The 17533-nt window shown below is 44.8% G+C and overlaps 1 protein-coding gene across 13 annotated transcripts in view; it reads left to right on the top strand.

The window, feature by feature from the left end:
* The window catches only part of PLXNA1 (plexin A1), a 423385-nt gene that overhangs the window by 250633 nt on the left and 155219 nt on the right, over positions 1-17533 (top strand). For all 13 annotated transcript variants that reach the window (XM_053299219.1, XM_053299220.1, XM_053299222.1 and 10 more), the window contains one exon: positions 10818-10932. In XM_053299219.1, the coding sequence (XP_053155194.1) occupies positions 10818-10932 (115 nt within the window). The remainder of the gene's footprint in view (positions 1-10817; positions 10933-17533) is intronic.

The following is a 17533-nucleotide window of genomic DNA, read 5'->3' as shown; positions in this document are numbered from 1 at the left end:
TTTTGTATATATGTATACTTTTAGATCGCAGGCTGTATTTACTAGCTTTCTTATTAAATATAGCAGATATATATATATATATATATATATATATATATATATATATATATATATATGCGGTATTGATACCTGGTTTGTATAAATGGCCCCACCCCTGAGATCACCCCCAAGACTACACAGATAGAGGAATACAATATATGTATTCGATTTTTAAATTCAACTACAAATGTTATTCATATTATCTACAATTTATCTTACACACACACACACACACACAAACCAAAAACCTGGCATTTTGATATACTGCCTCTGAGCATGGAGGTTCTACACAACCATCATGACTAACAGCCAGTGATCCTTCTCAGAGAATTTGTCTATCGTCTTTTAATGCCATCTAAACAAGTGGTCATCACCACATCCTATGGCAGCAAATTCCACAAATTAATTACAGATTGTGTGAAGAAGTCCTTTCTTTTTGGCTTTGAATTTTTTAGTATTATGAGAGAGGGAGAAAAGTATTTCGCTATTCACATTCTCTACATAATGATGTAAACCTCCCTGAGCCTTTTTTGGAAGTGCGGTATATAAATCGAATAAATAAATAATAAATAATGTTCATTTTGTAAACCTCTGTAATTTCCTCCCTTGGTTGCCCTTTTTGTTGTTGTTGTTGTTGTTGTTGTAAACCCAAGAGCCCCAAACACTTTAATCTTGTTTGTAGAGAGGTTGTACAAGCTCACTGGTAAAACTTTACAGCATTATTCCATTTGTATGATAAGTGGTGCTCCTTCCAGACAGAGTTTACTTCATCAAAATAAATATCAACAATAAAAAATATTAAATATAGGAACTTATTTAAAAAGCTCCTTTTTAAGTCTCTACAAATATTTATTTACTTTAAGTAAATACTGTCTGGAAGGTGCACCACCTATCATACAAATGGAATAATGCTGTAAAGTTATGTATCTCACTGAATAAACTCCCAAGTAGGAATCAAACCCCTTAAAAAAAAAAATTCTTTGCAATGTATATGCTCCTTTTTAGGGTTAAATCTTTCAGCTTTGCTTCTGACTTGCTTTAGATTCTGCCTTGTTTTTATTATAATTAAATGTGATGTGAAAGAAAATAAAAATCCAGTTTTATAAATATAATCGCATTGTAGAATACATCTTTTTTTCTTTCATATCTCTGGAGTGTTTGTGTGTTTGTGCGCACACACGTTTTATTATCTGTAGTGGCACATAATAATGCACATGTGTGCACACTGCCTTGAGAATGCCAGAACAAAACTTAATTCCACTCATAGTTTTAAAAAAATTAGAGGGGGGCATGCCGATTTATAGATTGCAGGTGGGCACCAGAACCCCTAGCATCAGCCCTGAATACAACTGACATTCAGTCAATGATGTGCAGCAAAATGCAGGTGCTACAGACCCTCCTGCACTGCTGCGTGTGTCTCAAACAACATTCACAGTGTTGTGGGACAGGGCTGGTGTGCTTCTGCTTAAAATTGTGCCGTTTCATTTGCATGATACTGTTGTCCATTGTAAATAATGAATGTAGCTCATGCAACTGTGGTGGCACAGTTTTAAGCAGCATCACACCATCCCTGTCCTGCAACACTGAGGACATTGAGACCCATGCAGCAGTGTGGCAGGGTCTGTACTGCTTGCATTTCACTGTGCAGAGTCTCAACAAGTTATGTCTATGGAACTGTGTCTAATGTGGGGTTCTAGAAACACAGGAATTGTCAGAGGTTAATGTCAGGCCACTAGTAGTAGTCTCCAGCACATTACATACAGATGATTAAAACCCCTTTGGAAGAGTTAAGGCATATTAAATTTAATATAAGCTTTTCAAAGGTGTTTTCTTTGGCACTAATCTGGAAAAATTCAGAGGAACTGGAAATATTCGATTTTAATATTGTGCTGGGGAATATTAAAAACAGATATGCATTCCCCTGACATTGTATGTGGGTTTGCCTTACCTGTCTTTCTGTATGTGTCTGCTGTTAATTTCTTTCCATGTTACACAAGGCAATGCAAGTTAAATCTGGCCTGTATGATAGTCAGGACTCAGGAAATCCTCTAGTCTACTTGTCTGTGACAACTGAAAAATGATGCCTGATGAGCAAATAAATAAATAAATAAATAAGTACAATTTTTGTCTGTTTGCTGAACAGAACCAATGTTTCTTGATTTGAAGGAAATTTGTGTTTTGTATCTAGTCTTGGTGGGGTTGGGTGTGGCAGATTCTCCCGAGCCAAGCGGCTCAAGGCTAAAGTGGCATGGATATGGGCATATAGCATGACATTATCTGAGTCTTCAAGGAGGTCCTCAGGAAGATGAGTGTTGCTCATACCGCTGGTTCTGACCACTCGTTAAGGCATTATTAGACCCTATCCTCCATCTATGAAAATTAATAGGATAATCTATATGGTGTACCCGTCGTCGCTAATCCCATGCGTGGCAGCAATTGCGAGAGATTGCGGGTGAGCTCCCGGCAGGGGGAGAGGAAAGTGGCGCCGGCGGCGGACAGGCTTGCGGGTGAGGCGGGAAACAAAATGACGGCGGGGGAGAAGAAAACGGTGGCAGAAGGTGGAGAGGAAAACGGCGGTAGGGGTGGGGGTGGGAGAACTAGAGGTGCAGATGCTCTGTGCCCAGCCCAGCTCGTATTTATTATTTCTTAAGTAACTGAAAAAGCCAAGATACTGTATAAGAAAAGTCCCACTCTCTCGTGCTTCTTATAATGCTACATGTAAGGCATAAAGCTGAGTGACTCTGGGCCAGTCACTTCACTCTCAGCCTAACCTACTTCACAGGGTTGTTGTGAAAGAGAAACTTAAGTATGTAGTACACTGCTCTGAGCTCCTTGAAGGAAGAGTGGGATATAAATGTTAAAAAAAAAAAAAAAAAATAATAATAATAATAATAATAATAATAATAATAATAGAATACTAGGATATTGTGCTGCTATAGACATAAAAGACAGATACTGTTGACTGGAAATACAGTCATAAAACATCAGAGCTGTTTTATGTATGCAGATGCTGTTCTCATCAGTATGGATCATGTATGTAATTTTCCTTTCCAGTGCACCTCTCTTGTTCAGTATATGCCTATAAGTACTTGCCTGTTTTGCCTCTTCTCCTCTTTGAATTTACTCTGTATCTCTTCTTCCTTCTGACTTGGCTTGTAAAAAAATGTGTTGCTTCAGGCAAAGAACCCCCACCCCCACCCCATCACAGATTCTTTGTAGCACCCAGTATGACAGAACCAAAATTGCTTATGTAAAATACTCGTATTATTCCCCTCATGCTTTTACCTTCCTCTTGTGTCCTCATTCTTTCTTCCAAGTCAGCTTTCAAAGACTTCTGCATCCTTCTCCCGCCGGCCTCCTCCATTTTACTTCCCTCCCAATGCTTGTTTCCCTGCTTAGACGTTTCCTGGCTTATCTCACCCCTGTGGATTCCTATTTTATTCTCTCTCTACACTAGAGCACTGAAGAGCTCTCAGCTTCTAAAGCTGGAGATAAGGAAGGAACTTGTTTCTCAGGCCATGAGAATACACATGTAAGCTTGCATTCTGTGTGGCGGGTGGGGGGGGGAGGTATGTATGTGTACATTCCTTTCATATACTCTGAAGTAAAGGTGCTGGTGAAGCCTGAGCCTGCATATAAGCTTTGGGGGCTCATAGTGCTTTCCTCAAAGAAGCAAACATTATGAGCTCCTTGAATTCTTCTCTGGCTCAAATTAAACCACAAACTGGAGAAGATTTTGTGGCTCCTGCAACCCCATTCACCCAGCTTCAATACCTCCTTCTCCGTCACTTTAAACCCACTGAACTAATGGAAGCAGTGGTGGTGCTCTGGTCCCATTTCAGGAAGATGAAAGGAGGAATATCTCTACTTGACCTTCTGCCCTGCTCTGCTGCCCTAATGTACTGTGCAGCAGCACAGAATGTCAAAAGTAGGGATATGCGAATCAATTCTGGTACAAAACTATTTGTGCCTGAATCTGGCTGATTTGGGTGATTTGTAGACAAAACAAATCACCCCAAATTTGGACCCAAAAAATGTGAAGATTCTGACCTCAATTTTGTGGCCAAAGTGGGTTGGGTGGTAGTGGCCAATGGATGGAAGCTACCACCCACATTTCAAAGAAATTGGGCAAAGGGGTGATTTCTAAAGAATTTTTGAATTTGGCGTGTCTTTAAGCTTTTCCCCATAGGGAAAAGCCTTAGTTATAACTCCCCAGAGGGGCGTAACCAGGGTGGCCCAGAGTGGGTTGTGGTGGGTGGTAGTGCCTAATGGGTGCAAGGAAGCTACCATTCATATTTCAAAGGAATTGGGCAAAGGGGTGATTTATAAAAGATTTTTGAAGTTGGCATGTCTTTGTGGCAGATTCGGGGCAGAAAAGGGGTTTTGGGGCCAGAAGAGTGAATCAGGTGGTAGTGCCCCAATGGGTGCCTGCTACCACCCTGATTTCAAATAAATTAGTGAAAGGTTGGTTAATTAATTGATTGAATTGGTGAAAGGGAAGTTTTTCCTGAAGTTTGCGTGTCTTTAAGCTTTTCTCCCATAGGAAATAATGGGGAATTTCATCAGCCCCATAACTCCACTTGGGGGGCACCAGGGTGTCCCAGAGCAGGTTGTAGTGTAGTGCACATAGGGTGTCAACCACCCCCAGTACGACAAGCCCATGGGGCACTGGGTTTTGTTGTTTTCAATGTCTGAGAGTTGATTCTCTGATGGGAAATTCCTGCCCATGGGTGGTGTCAGCATGTAAATATCATCCAAGCATGTGCTGTTGCCATTTATGTGCCGCCGCCGCTGCTGCCACCCGTGGGCTGCTGGGAGCAGCCCTGCAGCCACGTCACATGGCATTTAATTCTGACAGCACTGCAGTGGGGCGGCAGGGGGTGGTGGAGCAGCGACTGAGGGATAGGTAAGACTTGCCTTACTTCTTTTAAAGAGCCTGCTCACACACACCCTGGATGTGTGTGAAACACTTCGTGCACATCCCTAGGATATGCCTTCTGCTTGCTTGCTATAGTCTGAGAGAAGGAAATTAATGGCGGTCTGCTGGTTAGACACTGCAGGTAGAAAATGGCAAAAATATTTTTGCCCTTGTTGCTGTTGATTTTATATCTGGCACATCTCTGATGTAAATTCAGCCACAAATACATTTGAGGGGGACCCCAAAGCAAGTGAGAAAGTAGCCATATGCCAAAGGAGGCCAGAATTTGACAGTTAAGTAGAAAGACCCAAGTTCAAATCCCCATTCAGCAATGAAACTAGCTGGATGACTCTGGGCCAGTCACTCCTCTCTCAGCCTAACCTACTTCACAGGGTTGTTGTGAAAGAGAAACTCAAGTATGTACGGTAGTACACCGCTCTGGGCTCCTTGGAGGAAGAGGGGGATATAAGTAGTAGTAGTAGTAGTAGTAGTAGTAGTACTCTGGGCTCCTTGGAGGAAGAGGGGGATATAAGTCGTCGTCGTCGTCGTAGTAGTAATAATAAAAAGGGCAAAGCAATGAGGGTTGCAAGATACACTGTGCCCTTGTACCAATTGTGTAATTGAGGTTCATAGGTCAAAAAATCCTCTGCAAAATACAGCAGGTTATAACCAGCAGGATGCCACACTCCCATAATCCCTACTGCAAAAGAAACAGCTCCACAGTACAGATTCCAGGGGTTAGTCTGATATGACATCAAAAGGCTTTTTAGGAGCAAACATCCCAGTTTACTTGAAGCATTGCTACCATACCATTCATGTTCTTCTTGCTTAATTAGATGTCCCTTCTTTAGAATATGACCCCTTCCCCCACTGCTTGCAGTTGTAAAGATGGTTGGCTGGTGCAGAACTTGTACACATGATGAGCTGACCTAGCAGTTTGAGGGACTTCCTCTGGATTCTACCACACATATTATAAGGTGTCTTAGAAGACAAGAGATAGAATTCTAATGATAGCCTTTGGAGTCAGGCAGTATAAGGGAGGGAGGGAGGAAGGAAATAGATCTACTATTTGCCCTTGTCTACCTTTCACATTACACTTGGTATGGTATATCCCTGTGGAAGCTTATTTAATGTTGTGTTTGTGTTTGCAGATCAGCTGTGGTGGCACTGGCACAGCGGGGAAGCAGCTTGCCTAAAGTGCAAAAGGCTGTTAGTTCAAATCCCCGCTGGTGTGCTTCCCAGACTGTGCCTAGTAAATACATTAGTAGTCACCTATATTGGGCAGCAGCGATATAGGGAGGTACTGAAAGGCATCATCTCTTACTGCGTGGGAGGAGGCACTGATAAACTGCTCCTGTATTCTACCAAGAAAATCATATGGAATGTGATCGCTAGGAGTTGACACTGACTTGATGGCACAATCTTTCATTTTCTTTAATACATAATTTTGCACACATTGAATTTTTCCCACATTTGTTAACATTGCTGTCCACTAGATGGCATCATATCTTCCACTTTCCAAAAAATCCCATGAAGCTTTGGGTGTTTGGATTATTTTTGTAGCATGGCTTCCAAGGAACCATTGATGTCCAGAACAGAGCCAAATTACATTAACCTATCCTCAGCTTAGTATGAAGATTAATTTTCGTTCATTTGCAACGTTCCCGTTCCATAAAGTGCAGTTTCTAATATTATGAAATCCATTTAATGATGACAGAATGCAAAGATAGAAACATTGACTCAAAATATAGCCCACAATGGTCTAAGAGGGTGGTGGTTCATTATTGTTGCTATTTAATAGCATCTAAGATATAGGAGGCATTTTGCAAACACTAAAAATGACAGTGAGGCTCTTCCCACAGTCAACAGAAAGCAGGCTAAGGGAGCTTAGCCTGCTTTTCGTTGATCTTGGGAACCACCGGGCTTACAGGCAATCCTGGTGCTCAACCACCCTCCCCTTAAATGAGGTTAATGGAGCAAACACTCCGTTAACCTCATTTTGTTGCTTGTGTGTCACCGTGGCACATCGTGACATACTAGTGGACCCCTGGCCGGAAAGCTGCAAGCAGCCTCCCGGGCTCGGGGGTCTCTCCAGGATGCCTCATGCACTTGTGCGGGGGCTTCTGGGGGCTGCACAGCCCCCAGTCCCTTCAGCCTCTGACGATTCCATGATGGAGCTGGCAATTGTGTGGGTGGCTGATTCCGGCACCCAGGGCTACAAGCTCGATTGTCTCTGGGGAGAGCGGGCTAAGACCTGACAGAAGCTCTTCTCATCGCTAGTGGGAAGAGCTTCTTTCTCTTGGCCAGGCAGCTCAGAGTCTTAAAAGACCATTTAATCAAGTATCATTTTGTGACTGATAGGTAAAATAGTGCCTCAGTCTGACTCTTCCTGGTAAGTAAGACTTGGAGTTCTCATTGTACTATACTATATCCGGTCGATCCCCTCCCTACCTCTGTCCTTCCCTTCACACATTGAGGCTATTCTTATAACCACAGGAAAGCGGGCTAAGGGAGCCCAGCCTGCTTTCCTGAGGTTGTGGGAGCTGCCGGGAGCTGCATGGCTCCCGGCAGTTAGACCGCTCAAGTTCCACCCCCCAAAACGAGGTCAGTGGAGCGAGCGCTCTGCTAACCCCACCTTACTGATTGTGTGCTACCGCAGTGTGGCTTCACACCATGGCGACACACAAGTAGACCCCCGACCGGGAGGCTACAAGCAGCCTTTACTGACTCTGTGACAGGAGCTGGTAATCATGTAGGTGGCCGATCTGGCCGCCCAGAGATGGCTCCCTGCTCACCTGCGGGAGCGTGAGCTAAGCCCGCTCTCCCCACAGAGCCTGGTAAGGCTCTCCACGCTGCTCATGTGGAGAGCCTCATTGATAATGGTACTAACCAGAGTAATTGGTAGTGAAGCTATCATGGGAATGACTGGAGTATTCTGTCTACTCTGATGCTTATACTCTGTTTTATAGCAAGACTGCATTCTAGCCTAGTTTGACTGATTTGGATTGGTTTGACAAGAAGTATATTATCTTTTCTACAGTTTGGTATATTGTAGGAAGGGAGCTATTAGTTCCAATTATCAAGAACAATATTTAGTTCCAAAATTGATGAGACTAAACTATGCCGACCTCAGAAAGAAGAGATTGAACAGATGGTATCATGCTGCTGAACAACCAATCAAGTAAACAGTGATTCACATATATAGGGGAAAGCCCCTAAACATGCAGTTAAGCTTGACCTTGGCCAAAACACACCAATCTCTGACAGAAACAAGAGGATTCTGCCTCTATCATATGGATGGGCAAAATCAAGGATCTCACAGGACCCCTCCAAGGTGATAAACAGAGTCCAATCCCTCCCCCCCCCAAGTAGAGGCACAATGAGCTCAAAATTTTTGGTCTTTTCTTAAAAATATGAAGAGAAGCATTCAGAACGAAAGGAAGAAAGTAATTGGTGCAGCAGCGATATCTGTTTAGGACTACTGCCTGCTTAACAAGATAGCTGCAACAGAAAGAGCTTTCCTTATTCATTTCAAAGATGAAGATATAACTCTGAAGTCTAATTACCTCGGTATATGAAAGAGCCGACACATCTTGTGTTTTTTCCCTAGGTAGGATACATACATGTTCTCACCCAAAACTGTTCAGTCTCATTCTAAAGAATAGTGACAGTCTCTTTAGCTAAAGGCTATGTTGAGAAGAGTAAGATCATTTTGGTGCTGGATGAAGCATTGCATTTTTGACATGGTTGCCATCTCAGCCATGTGATAACAACGATTACATTAAGATGAACCATGTGGGCACAATGAAAATGAAGGAAAAACAAAACAAAACTGGAATAATAGATCCATGGGTGTATCTCTGCATCCAGTAAAAACTGAATGATTGCAGAGTTGTGGGAGTCTTCAGACGTATTTATATTTATTTTATGGTATTGATATATCACACCATATCACCAATCGACTTTGAGGTGAGCTGAGACTGAAACAAAGTTACTTCTTCAAAAGTTTTTATAAAAGATCATAAAAACAGCAGATAAAAACAAATGACTAGCAGATAAAATATCAAGTAGAAAAATTTGAATAAAAGGAATCTTAAGCATCCCAACTGGTTTCTCCCACAGAAGTTGAAAGGAAAAGGGTTGTGATAAACCGTTCTCCCCAATGTGGAAACAAATGAAAACAGAGGAAAATAGGAGCAAGCATTTGGAGCCCATACAAAGAAAACTTCATCAAGACGACTGTTGTTTGCTTTGGGGAGGAAAGGGTTAAAAAGCTCTTAGCTGTGTCTCAGCTGACATTGGAATGAGTAGAGCTGATGAAGCATAGCCATTGCACCGTTCAAAATATGACTCTTGTTACTTGCTGAGCGGTAAGAATTAGGGAAGGGGTGTTAAAGAAGAGAGAGTGAGACCTTAATGCAAATTGAATCTTAACAGAATATAATTGTGTGCATCTGTACACATGCAGTGGGGAGGGGCAGCGGCGAATGGATTGAAACTCAACCAGAGAGGATACCCCCACCCTTACCCCCCCCCCACACTCTCGAGTGGGTAGGTGAGGAAGTCAGAGAAGGGGTTGCAGCTTGTGGCTCCATAACTAAATGAAAGGCATTACAGTCCCAAAATGTTAATCTGACGCAAAATTCCGGTAACTGTATAATTTTGCAATGAATGACTCTGCATTAAGACCCAAGGATTTTACTTCCCGCAATGGAGGGCTCTTGTTTTGTCTTCCCTTCATTAAAATTGCCTTTCATAAATCCAAAAATAAAGCTCACAAAGTCTGTGATTCAACCCACATGCAAATGGATGGGGAGGGGAAGATTCCAACACTGCCAAGCTAGAAGGAGAGGTCAGAAGGGGTGCACATTTGACCACATGGAATGCATTATGGGGCCTAATGTGGGAAGAAGAGAAGGCGGCTGGCACAGGGATTAAGGAATGTGAGTATTAAGATGTGACGTTTGTAAAGTTCTGTTTATGCAAGAACTGGGGGTGGTGCTTTAATCCCAGTGGTGCTCTCATTGATTGTGGTGACCTCAGTTGCCCCAGCATGGTCCCAAGAACATGGTGCTGTAGGGACTAATGTGATTAACCAGTGGTGGACATTTATTCTTTGGCATTTCTCCCAGTTCCTCATTGTGGCCCATGGGAATTTCCCCTGGTGCAATCTTGTGGCTCAAACTATAAAAATGGATGCCCAGGCATTTTGCTGAAAACCCAGGTTGCATTCACACAATCCTGGTGATCCTGGTTAAAGAGTTAACCAAGGTCACTGAGCTATGCAGAGCTGATTGTGAGAACCCAGAATTTTGGGGCGGTTCTGGTCAAACTGCTGTGGTTAACCCACATCTAACCAGGATAGATAACCAGAACCTGGTTAAATGTGGATTAACCACAGTGGTTTGACTAGGATTGCCTGGAAATTCTGGGTTTTCACAATCGGCTCCATAGGACTCGGTGATCCTGGTTAACTCTTAACAAGGATTGCCATGTAAATGCGCAATCTGGTATTTCTGGCAAGAATTGGGATGTTAATGTGTATGGTATAGCTGCATCCTCATACTTGTAAAACTGCTTTCTCTCCCTCTAAAACGTCCTCACCACAGTTGGACAGTGCAGGCTTTTTCACTTTGTCCTTACCTAGTGTTTCCATCTACTGTCGCACACATGATTCTTCCCTCTTCCTTATGAGACATTGCTCTGGAGTTGCAGGTTGTTTCTCAATATACAACAGTTTATAAGATAGTTTCTCTTTTTCTTTTCTCTCTTTAAAAAAAAAAAAAGTCATTTGCAGCTAGTTGGATGAGATGCTTCTGAAAATATTCATGCTACCTTGTCTTTTTTCTTTTTCTTGCAGCTGCCTATCTTGTGTGAATGGATCCTTCCCTTGCCATTGGTGCAAATATCGTCACATCTGTACCCACAATGCTGCCGACTGCTCCTTCCAGGAGGGACGTGTCAACATGTCTGAGGTAAGCTGAGCTCTGCAAGTCTGCCTTTGACACCGCACTTTGTGAATCTTGTCTTCCTCTTCCAATCCTCTCCATTGTAACTTAACCCACACTGTACCAGGTCTCACAATCAGTGAGACCCGGTTTCTTCGGGTGAGCGGGGAGGGAGCCCTGGGTGGCCAGATCGGCCGCCCACACGATTGCCGGCTCCGTAACAGAGCTGGCGGGGGCTGGGGGGAGCAGGGGCCAATTGGCCCCTGCAAGCTCCAGCATGCCCTGCGCGAGCACGCAGGGCATGCTGGCGAGACCCCTGGAGCTGGGAGGCGGCTTTTCGCCTCCCCTCTGGGGGTCTCCTCGTGAGTAGGTGCAGCGCGAAGCTGTGCTGCGGTTACTCACGATTGTTAAAACCAAGTTTGCAGAGCACTCACTCCGCAAACCTGGTTTTAGGCCAGGGGTTCTTGAGCGGGTTACCCGCTCTAAAACCACCGGGCTCACAGCCGAGCCCGGTGGTTCTCATGATCGGGAAAAATCGGGCTAGGCTCTCCTAGCCCAATTTCCCCCGAACATGAGAATAGCCCCATGGTGTCATAACCAGAAAGTCCTGTGTGCCATTTTAGAAGCAGCAATAGTAGCACTCTGCTTAGCACTGAGTAAACCTGCATCTGTTGTGGGCATCAAAAAACTGGAAAGGATTTAGGAGAGAGCCTCATGGAGATGAGATAATCTAGAAGGCAGTTCACATTAGGAAAAGCTGAAGGAACTTGGTATGTAGGCTAGGAACAAAGAATAAAAAGAGTGGAGAGGGTGCAAGGGATGTTGAGAGGTTTGCCATTCTTTAAATCACGTCTTGTTCACTAATAGGATAAGAAATGATGAGCCCTTTCTCACAAGCAATGAGAGAGGAAGCCCAAAAGAGCTTACCTCCCTGTAGATGAGCATTCTGCTATCTCTGGGTGGACGAGTCGCCCACCCCCATGAGCACCGGCTGCTGCTGGCAGCTCCGAGGGTCGGGGTGCTGGGCCATGTCACCCACTCTCCCAGAACTCTAGTCCCCTCCCCTCCCCTCATCTGCAAGCTGTGGCTTTTTGCAGCTGTGACTGACACAGAACCAAAAAAACAAGGTTAAGGGTGCGTTTGCTCCCTTAAGCTTGTCTTGAAGTGTGGCTCTGTAGGCCGGTTTGCTGCTGCGGTGCTCCCGGGATCGGGCCCTATCCCAGCGGTTCACACGGGCATACCTTAAGTTCACACTCCCTTAGCCCGGTTTTGCACGTGCATATGAATAGCCTCAATGGTTTCAACTACAAGAATTCCAAATATCAGTTGCAGGGGAGCAATACTAAGAGGGCAGCCTAAGCGCTTGCCTGTGAGCTTGCATCTGGTGGGCCACTGTGTGAAACAGGATGCTGGACTGGATGGGCCTTGGTCCTGAGCCAACATGGCTGTTCTTATGTTCTTATGAAGGAAAACTTAGGTTTGGGCTTAGAAAAAGCTACCCAATAAAATCAAAATGCGGCAATGGAAGGAACTGCCTAATGTCGATGCAGAGTTTTCTTCCTTAGAAGATTGTAAAAGAAGGGTGGATGCTCCTGGCAGATTTGGAAATTATCTCACAAATGTCGACTGCCTTCTTCCTCAAGCACAATTCTGAGCCCATTTATTATTAAAACAACACTCAATACACAACTAGCCCATCCTTCTTCCAAGGAAGGGAAGAGGCTTACATAGTTCTTCTCTCTCATTTCATCTTCACAACAATACTGTAAGATAGGTTAGTCTGAAAGATAGTGAGGTTGTTCCCATGGCATGAGCAGCGTGGGCTAACCCATCACCTGGAGCACTGGGAGCTCTCTGCTCCAGAAAGTGGTAGCCTGACTTTTTAACCTAGTGGGTTGTTTTTTTTAACCTTGGCAGGAGATCATGAGCACCATCGCTGCTGGGTTAAAAGCTTTCCCTCTGGTCCACCACCATTTCTGGCAGTGCTAAATGACTTCCCTCCGGCCTACTGCCATCTCTGGCAGTGAGCCGGGGGAAAGGAGCGGTTGCACCATGCAGTGGCAGCACTCATGGCACGGGGGGCCTCTGGGACGCGGGAGAGGGAAGTACTCCTGCTCCTGGCTTTTGCTCATGCCACATCACTCTGCATATGGACACGAGGCAGGCAGAGGAGCTCCTGCCTTCCCTGCAGACCTCCATGAGCGGTGTCGTGAGGTCGTGTGCATTACCTAAGTGCATTACCTAAGGTCACCCTATGAGTTAATGGCTGAGCGGGGTTTTGAACCTGGATCTCCCCAGGCTAGGCTCACACTCTAACCACTGTACAATGCTGGTTCTAGCAAGCCCCATTGCTTTTCATAGCTCTAACTCCTAAGTAATGGTGTTTTGGATAGCGTTCTAAAGCTTTCTTAAATCTGTCAAAGCAGGCATGGAGCTTGCCAAATTGGTGCCTTGCTTGCAATTCCTGTGTATGATGGAATGCTCTGCGTAGCCTTGAAGAGAAACTTTCAGTAACGAGGGTTTAGCTTCCATATCCTCTTCTTTTCGTGGTACACAGTGACCGTGCAAGCCATTAAGAAACAAGCCTGCGGCCAGAACATCCATTTCAATCAGGTCACTGTTGCACTCACTAGAGTTCTTCTTTTCTCCCCAGGTCTCCTCTTTATCAGTCTGCCATTTCAACCCTTAGGCATATCATTAACCCTATACCTGCTGTATTGTTTGAGGGTTCTTCCAACAAACTCTGTTGTGATTGTGAGCAAACTTTTCCATTGTCTTTTAAACTGACTTGCAGGTGAGATCCGTGGAGAACTCTCCAACATGTATTGCACAGCTTCTAAAAATGGGATGTCCTTAAGGATGACATTAGAATATAGGTTTAGGGAATCACTCATTCCTAAAAGGGTTGATATAAGATATTCCCTACAGTGCATAATTTCTTTCTTCCACCTCTTTGTTAACCTGAGTGACAGGAGTTTGAATTGTCAAAAAAGATCAGTGATTCTAAGTGGTAGACCATCTGCCCTGCAGAAATCAGTCAGCTTAAAGCCATTTCTGGTTGTACACTGTGATAACTAATCATTGGTAACTTGGGGTTACCTGTTCTCTCAGATACACAGGCAGGGCTTGGCTTTTAAATTTCTGGAAGGCAAGGAATAATAAGGATATATAGTATAGGGATGTGCACAAAACAGATTTAGCGTTTTGTTCTGAGCTTGAAACTAAATGCAAAATGGTCTAAACGGCAGTCGAGCTGGCTGTTTTGACAAAACAACTCAAAACGGAAGGGAAAGGTTACAAATTTGTTTTAAATCGCCTGCTTGCCCATTTCTTTGGGGGTTGAGTGGTAGGTAGCACTCATTGTGCCCTACCACATAACCCACTTTGGTATCCCTAGGAGCTACCTATGGGGAACAATGGGGTGTTTTGAGTTTCCCCATTGTTCCCTATGGCCAGAACAAGCTGCACTCACAGAGTGCACACAAATTTTGCATTGCAATTTGCTATACATTTTGCAACCCTGCCTTGAAACATAATAAAAAGGAATCTCCCAACACAGAACACACATTTCACACACTGTCCAAATGGCCAAAAAAGAATCCCTGACCCAGGCCAACCACAGTGCCTGCACTGCAGTAACATCATTGGCACAAGTTGTACTCTCTCACACAATTATGACTCCTTACTTCCTAGTATTGCAACAACTTCCACAGTGGCACCCTTAGCAACAAACATTGCCATATGCTCAATTAGAGCAACTTCAGCCACATTTTGACTGAGTATACCTTGCAATGCAGATAGCAGAGCAGATCAGAGCAGTGACTGAAACAAAAGTTGATCTCAAGGCCAGACATGGAGCTCATCACAGCAATCACCAAAAAATCTTACAGAGAGAGACTGAGCTGCCTCTGTCCATTTCTCTTCACAACACTGAGGCGATTCTCACGATCGGGCGAATTCAGGCTAAGGGAGCCTTGCCTGGTTTTGTTCGCGCATGAGAACCACTGGGCTTGCAGCCAAGCCTGGTCTCACCAAAGTGGGTAACCTGCTTAAGTTACCCTCCCCTAAGCCCAGGTTAGCAGAGCGAGTGGTCTGCTAACCTGGGCTTTTGGATCGTGTGTTGCCACAGCGCTGCTCCGTGCCACGGCAACTCACAAGTAGACCCCCGACCGGGAGGCTAAAAAGCAGCTTCCCCGCTCAGGGGTCTCTCCAGCATGCCCTGCACACTCGGACAGGGCATGCTGGAACTTTTGGGGGCTGCACGGCCTCCAATCCCCACAGCCCCCGCTGGCTCCATGACGGAGCCAGCCGTTGTGTGGGCAGCCGATGCGGCTGCCCAGGGCTCTGTGGGCGCTCATCTGCGGGGAGAGCGGGTAAGCCCGCTCTCCCCGCTTAACCCCATCTGGCAGTTCCCACTGATCATGGGAACTGTCACTATCTCACAAACAAAACAAACCACAACTCAAGAAAGGCAAATACCCATGTTCTGCCTTTGTCAGTCTGAGATCCAGCAAAATCAGATTCTTATAGCAACAATAGCACAGCATATTATACTTGGTGCTGAGAAAAGAAAACCATAAGGGCATAAGGCCTCTCTCTGCCTCCCAGTCCTTTTGAATATATTTTGAAATTCCCTCCTTTTGTGTTGCCTCCTCCCTCCCCCAAGTCAATGGGAGCACAGTTGCCCATGACAATACTTGATTTATACGATAACAAGCCAACGAAGAAGCAAAGAGATCACAAGCCAGTCAGAAGCCAGTGCCAGAAAAAGGCATAAAGGGGAAAACAGGCCTCCTCCAAAATGACACTCGAAATGTTGAAATGTTTCAATCTAAATGGGGTTGTTTTCTTTTGAGCTCGAAACAGGTCTTTTTTAAAGAGGCTGTTTTGTTTCGAGCTTGAAACATTTGTGACGGCCTGTTTTGAGTCAAAATGTTTTGCCATCGAAAGGGATGTATAGTATTCTGATAACTGCACTCTGGATAATGGAACAGTTCTCTTGGATGATTTTCTCCTTAACACTCCAGCTGGATTTGGTAAAATATGCCTCCATCCCAGGCCAGCCAGGAGAAGGGATAATCTTGTATCTCTTGGTTTAAGTTGGAACCTGGTAATTGCTAATTTCTACCTTTGTGATATTCTTTTTATATCCTTCCTTTCTCTGATTCATTTATTCCGAAGTTTCATATATAATAGTTTTATTTGCTATGTTATCATTTCTATTAAGTTCTTTTAAGACCCTCTTGGCAGGCCCTGTAACTCAGTAGTAGAGAACCTGCTTTGTATGCAGAAGCTTGCAGGCTCAGTCCCTTGCATTCCTTGGGGCTGGGGAACACTACAGAAAGCTGCTCGGAGCTTAGTCTTGATGAACCAGAGGCAAATTGATAATGCATCCCCATAGCAAGTTGCTTGCTGATTAACTATGTTGCCCGAGGCTGTGGACAAGCTACTTGGGGAGGTGTGGCCTACCCCTTGTTCTCTGGATCCTTGCCCGACTTGGTTGTTTCTGTCGAGCAGGGAAATGGTTGGAGATGGCCTAGTTAATATCATTAACTCATCGCTGAAGGAGGGTAGGATGCCTCCTTGTTTGAAGGAAGGAATGATTAGACCACTTCTTAAGAAGCCTTCCCTAGATCCCTCAGTGATGGGCAGTTATAGGCTGGTCTCCAATCTCCCATGGTTGGGCAAGGTGATTGAGAGAGTGGTGGCTAACCAGCTCCAGGCAGTTTTGGAGGAAACCGACTATCTAGACCCATTTCAAACTGGCTTTAGAGCTGGCTATGGGGTTGAGATGGCCTTGGTCGGCCTGATGGATGAACTTTACCAGGGAATCGACAGAGGGAGCGTGACTCTGTTGGTTCTTTTGGATCTCTCAGCGGTGTTCAATACCATTGACCATGGTATCCTTCTAGATCGCCTGGGGGAGTTGGGGATACGAGGAACTTCTCTGCAGTGAACTTCTCCTATCTCCCAGACAGATTCCAGATGGCAGAGCTTGGTGACGGTTGCTCTTTGAAATGGGAGCTATTCTATTGAGTCCCTCAGGGCTCCATTCTGTCACCAGTGCTTTTTAACATCTGCATGAAGCCATTGAGTGAGATCATCAGGGGATTTTGTGCAGGGTGTTATCAGTATGCTGATGACACCCAAATCTATTTCTCTTCCTCCTCCTCCTCTTCCTCATGCCTGCCCTATGGGCATTAATGGGTTGGATGAGGGACAACAAATTGAAGCTAAATTCAAGCAAGACGGAGGTGCTCATTGTGAGGGATTGGAATTTGAGGGATGAGTTTGATCTTCCTGTGCTCGATGGGGTTACACTCCCTTTGAAGGAACAGGTACACAGCTTGGGAGTGCTCTGGCAGTGGGAGTGCCTCACTCTGGTATCTAAGGTGGAGGCTATGGCCAGGAGCGCTTTCCATCAGCTTCAGCTGATTCAACAGCTGTGTCCATTCCTTGAAGAAAATGATCTCAAAACAGTGGTGCATCAGCTGGTAACCTCCAGGCTTGACTATTGCAATGCGCTCTACGTGGGGCTGCCTCTGTATGTAGTTCGGAAACTTCGGTTAGTTCAAAATGGGGCAGCCAGACTGGTCTTTGGGCTAACCCAGAGAGACCACATTAGGTC

The sequence above is a fragment of the Hemicordylus capensis genome, chromosome 2 (assembly GCF_027244095.1).
Source record: "Hemicordylus capensis ecotype Gifberg chromosome 2, rHemCap1.1.pri, whole genome shotgun sequence".
Lineage (NCBI taxonomy): Eukaryota > Metazoa > Chordata > Lepidosauria > Squamata > Cordylidae > Hemicordylus > Hemicordylus capensis.
This window is presented reverse-complemented; position numbering and strand designations above follow the sequence as displayed.